Source organism: Leuciscus leuciscus (assembly GCF_965113295.1).
Source record: "Leuciscus leuciscus genome assembly, chromosome: 13".
Classification (NCBI taxonomy): Eukaryota; Metazoa; Chordata; class Actinopteri; order Cypriniformes; family Leuciscidae; genus Leuciscus; species Leuciscus leuciscus.
Window position 1 is genome coordinate 12622467 of NC_138737.1, and position 3906 is coordinate 12626372.

At 59.4% G+C, this 3906-nt stretch overlaps 1 protein-coding gene across 1 annotated transcript; it reads right to left on the reverse strand.

Moving 5' to 3' along the window:
- Positions 1-2273: 2273 nt before the first annotated feature.
- Positions 2274-3677, reverse strand: LOC309513283 (uncharacterized protein). The gene is made up of 2 exons (XM_082189047.1): positions 3607-3677; positions 2274-3539 (listed from the first exon to the last, which is right to left on the reverse strand). Exons 1-2 carry the CDS (start codon positions 3643-3645, stop codon positions 2283-2285), a joined length of 1296 nt encoding a protein of 431 aa, XP_082045173.1. The 5' UTR covers positions 3646-3677; the 3' UTR covers positions 2274-2282.
- Between the last annotated feature and the right edge of the window lie 229 nt (positions 3678-3906).

Sequence of the window (3906 nt, forward strand, 5' to 3'; positions counted from 1 at the left end):
TTGATCGAAGCCAGTGCAATCAGCAGCAAAGTCTTCAAGGAGAGAAGCTTTAAGTCTGCTGACTGCAAAGGCTCAAAGGGAGCATCCTGAAGTGCTCGGAGCACCAGGGAAAGGTCCCAAGAGGGTATGGAGGGGGGACGAGGAGGATTTAATCGTCTCGCCCCCCTAAGGAACCTGACGACCAGGTCGTGCTTCCCAACTGTTTTGCCATCTATGTGGTCATGATATGCTGAAATAGCAGCAGCATGTACTTTAAGGGTGGAGGGAGACAGCCTTCGCTCCAACCCTTGCTGCAAGAAGGAAAGCACTGACCCTATCGAACATCTTCGGGGGTCCTCTCTACGGGAGGAACACCACTCGACGAACAGGTTCCACTTCAAGGCGTACGCACGTCTCGTAGACGGCGCTCGCGCAGAAGTGATGGTGTTAAGTACCTCTGGGGGTAAGTCACCTAGAACCTCCGCGTCCCGTCTAGGGACCAGACATGGAGTTTCCAGAGGTCTGGACGCGGGTGCCATAGGGTGCCCCGTCTCTGAGTCAGAAGATCCTTCCTCAGAGGAATGGTCCAGGGAGGGACTGTCACGAGGAGCATGAGTTCTGGGAACCAAGTCCGGGTGGGCCAATAGGGAGCCACCAGAAGGACCTGCTCCTCGTCCTCCCTGACTTTGCACAGGGTCTGTGCAAGTAGGCTCACTGGGGGAAATGCATATTTGCAGAGGCCCCGGGGCCAACTGTGAGCCAGTGCGTCCGTGCCGAGTGTTCCCTCGGTCAGGGAGTAAAACAGCTGGCAGTGGGAGGTCTCTGAGGAGGCAAACAGGTCTACCTGAGCCTCCCCGAACTCTCTCCAGATCAGCTGAACCACCTGGGGGTGGAGTCGCCATTCTCCCGGGAGCACAGCTCGTGATAGCTCGTCGGCCACACGGTTGAGCACACCGGGGACATACATGGCTCGAAGCGACCTCAGACGCTTCTGACTCCAAAGGAGGAGATGGCGGGCGAGTTGCGACATGCGACGGGAGCGTAGACCACCTTGACGGTTGATGTACGCAACGGTCGCAGTGTTGTCCGTACGGGCTGTCTGTGCGACCGAATCCAACTCCATACCGAGATAAGAGATCCTCTGCACGGGGGCGAGTTTGCTCTTCTCCCAGTTGACCTGAAGGCCCAGCTGGCTGAGGTGCCTGAGCACGAGGTCCCTGTGTTCGCATAACTGATCTCAAGAGTGTGCCAGTATGAGCCAGTCGTCGAGATAGTTGAGAATGCGAACGCTCTGTTCTCTCATGGGAACAAGGGCCCCCTCCGTGACTTTCGTGAAGACACGGGGGGACAGGGCCAGCCCGAAGGGCAGGACCTTGTACTGATATGCTCGACCCTCGAATGCAAAGCGCAGAAACGGCCTGTGTCGAGGAAGAATCGAGACATGAAAGTACGCGTCCTTCAGGTCGATCGCTGCGAACCAATCTTGGGGACGGATGCATTCGAAAATGCGTTTCTGCGTAAGCATTTTGAACGGTAGCTTGTGAAGGCTCCGATTCAAAACTCGCAGGTCCAAGATCGGTCGTAACCCACCTCCTTTCTTGGGTACAATGAAGTAGGGACTGTAGTGCCCTGACCTCATATCGGCTGGAGGGACCGGCTCTATCGCATCCTTTGCCAGTAGGACTGCGATCTCCGCGCGCAAGACATGGGCATCGGCTGCTCTCACTGTAGTGGAGTGGATGGCCCGAAACTTGGGGGGACGCCGGGCGAACTGAATCGCATAGCCGAGCCTGATGGTCCGAATGAGCCAGCGAGACGGACTGGGGAGCGCTAACCAGGCTCGCAGAGACCGTACAAGCGGGACCAAAGGGACCCTAGGCGTACCCGGAGTGGGGCAGCGAGGTGGAACACAGGGGCTCGACTCGGGAGGCTCTCTCTGGGAGGCAGCCCATAGCGGAGTCTGAGTGTGCTGTGCAACACTTACCTGATTCCACGAGGCCGGAGGTGCAGGAGGCGGCTTGGTTGCGTCCTCGAACTGCACACTGCTGCCTGCTGGCGATAGAAGAGGCGGATGAGAGTGGTGAGGATTCTCTCCCCCCACTGCTCTCCGGGCCCTCTTCGGACCCAGAGATGTAAGAAACTGCTCTTTTATTGAAAATTTGGGTACCGCTGGTTTTGAGGCCAGCGGCGGAACAAAAACAAAAGGAAAACAAGGATTTTCCACCCGGCCCTCTTCCGGGGGATGGAGCGATGCGGTCATCGTCTCCTGGAGAGCAGTCCCTGCCATCTCTGGGTCGCCCGTCCTAGGGCCGCTTGCTCCTGGCTTTGCCGCCCTTCTTAGCGGGGTCCTGGACGGGCGGGGCGGCCCGCCTGCGACTGGCTCCACGGCGCCGTTTAGATGGAGGCTGCTGCGGCGGCGCGGGAGCAGGGGCAGACGCAGGAGGCCGCCCTCGGCGACGAGCAGACTGAGGAGCCGCAGACGGAGGGGTGGGAGCAGCAGCTGGCCGCCGCGGCAGGATGTGACGGATGGCCTCAGTCTGCTTTTGTACAGCCGAGAACTGCTGGGCGAAGTTCTCGACCGCGTCGCCGAAGAGGCCGGTCTGGGACACGGGGGCGTTAAGGAACCGGAGCTTGTCGGTCTCCCGCATGTCCGCCAGACACAGCCAGAGATGGCGTTCCTGGACCACCATGGTGGACATCGCACGACCCACCGACCGCGCGGTCACCTTCGTCGCACGAAGCGCGAGGTCCGTCGCGATACGAAGTTCCTGAAGAACTTGGGGATCATGACCACCCTCGTGCAGGTTCTTCAGTGCCTTGGCCTGATGAACCTGCAGCAACGCCATGGCGTGCATGGCAGAGGCAGCTTCCCCACAGGCCTTGTAAGCCTTGCCGGTTAGATCCGACGAGTACTTACAGGCCCGTGAAGGGAGACACGGTTCTCCGCGCCAAGTGGAGTTAGGGCACAGTTGCATAGCAACGGCCCGTTCCACTGGCGGGATGCGCGTGTATCCCTTAGCTGCCCCGCCATCAAGGGTGGTGAGGGAGGAGGAGCCACCGGAACGGTTTCTGGCAGTGAAAGGTGCCGTCCACGCCCCCGTAAGCTCCTCATGCACTTCCGGGAAGAAAGGCACTGGGGTGGGTTGCTGAGAACCAGCGCGCGCCACCCCGAGATACCAATCGTCCAACCTCGAGGGTTCGGGACACGGTGGAGGATTCCACACGAGCCCGACCCCGTTGGCGGCCCGGGAAAGCATGGCCATCATCTCCGGGTCCGTCTCAGGCATCGTTGACACACCCGAAGGAGGTAACGGCGCTGAGTCGTCATCCGCAGAGACATCTGACCCACCCTCCGATGCCGCGATCGACATCTGATCCTCACAGGGAGCCCCAAAGGAGACAACCGGTACACACCGCGAGGATGGTCCAGCTTTCTCCAATGGGGGCTCAACTGGCTGCGGAGCATGAGAGGGGTGAGGGCTCCTAGGGGGTTGGTTCCCCGAAGGAGACGCGCTCACCGTGATCCTCAGGTCACCCACGTCACTGCCCGAAGCAACCCTCTGAGGAGGATTGGATCGAGGCAGCGGCACGGGGACTCCGCCCCTTTGCAGGAACGTGAGTCTCGACCGCAGCTCCGCGATGGTCATCTTCCCACAATGGGTACATGACTCATCCACAAACGCTGCCTCAGCGTGTTTAATGCCCAGACACACGAGGCAGCGTTTGTGACCATCCTGTGAGCCCAGGTAACGACCGCATCCAGAAACACACAGATAGAAAGTCATTTTTTCTCACTTGAAAAAGACGCTCTCTATCTGTGTAAGCTCTTTTAGGGACTGCTCTCACTGGTGCTGAAACACACAGGGGGAACAGACACTGCGAACACAAACGGGAATGTGCACCCGTCTGTGCGCTCTCTCTCTTCTC

What these genes read in the sequence shown, in the direction of transcription:
- LOC309513283 (XM_082189047.1), bottom strand. Translation starts at nt 3,645, where the DNA reads ATGTACCCATTGTGGGAAGATGACCATCGCGGAGCTGCG. An exon ending in ATGACCATCGCGGAGCTGCG is followed by an intron (nt 3,540 to 3,606) that starts GTCGAGACTCAC and finishes AATCCTCCTCAG; the next exon opens with AGGGTTGCTTCGGGCAGTGA.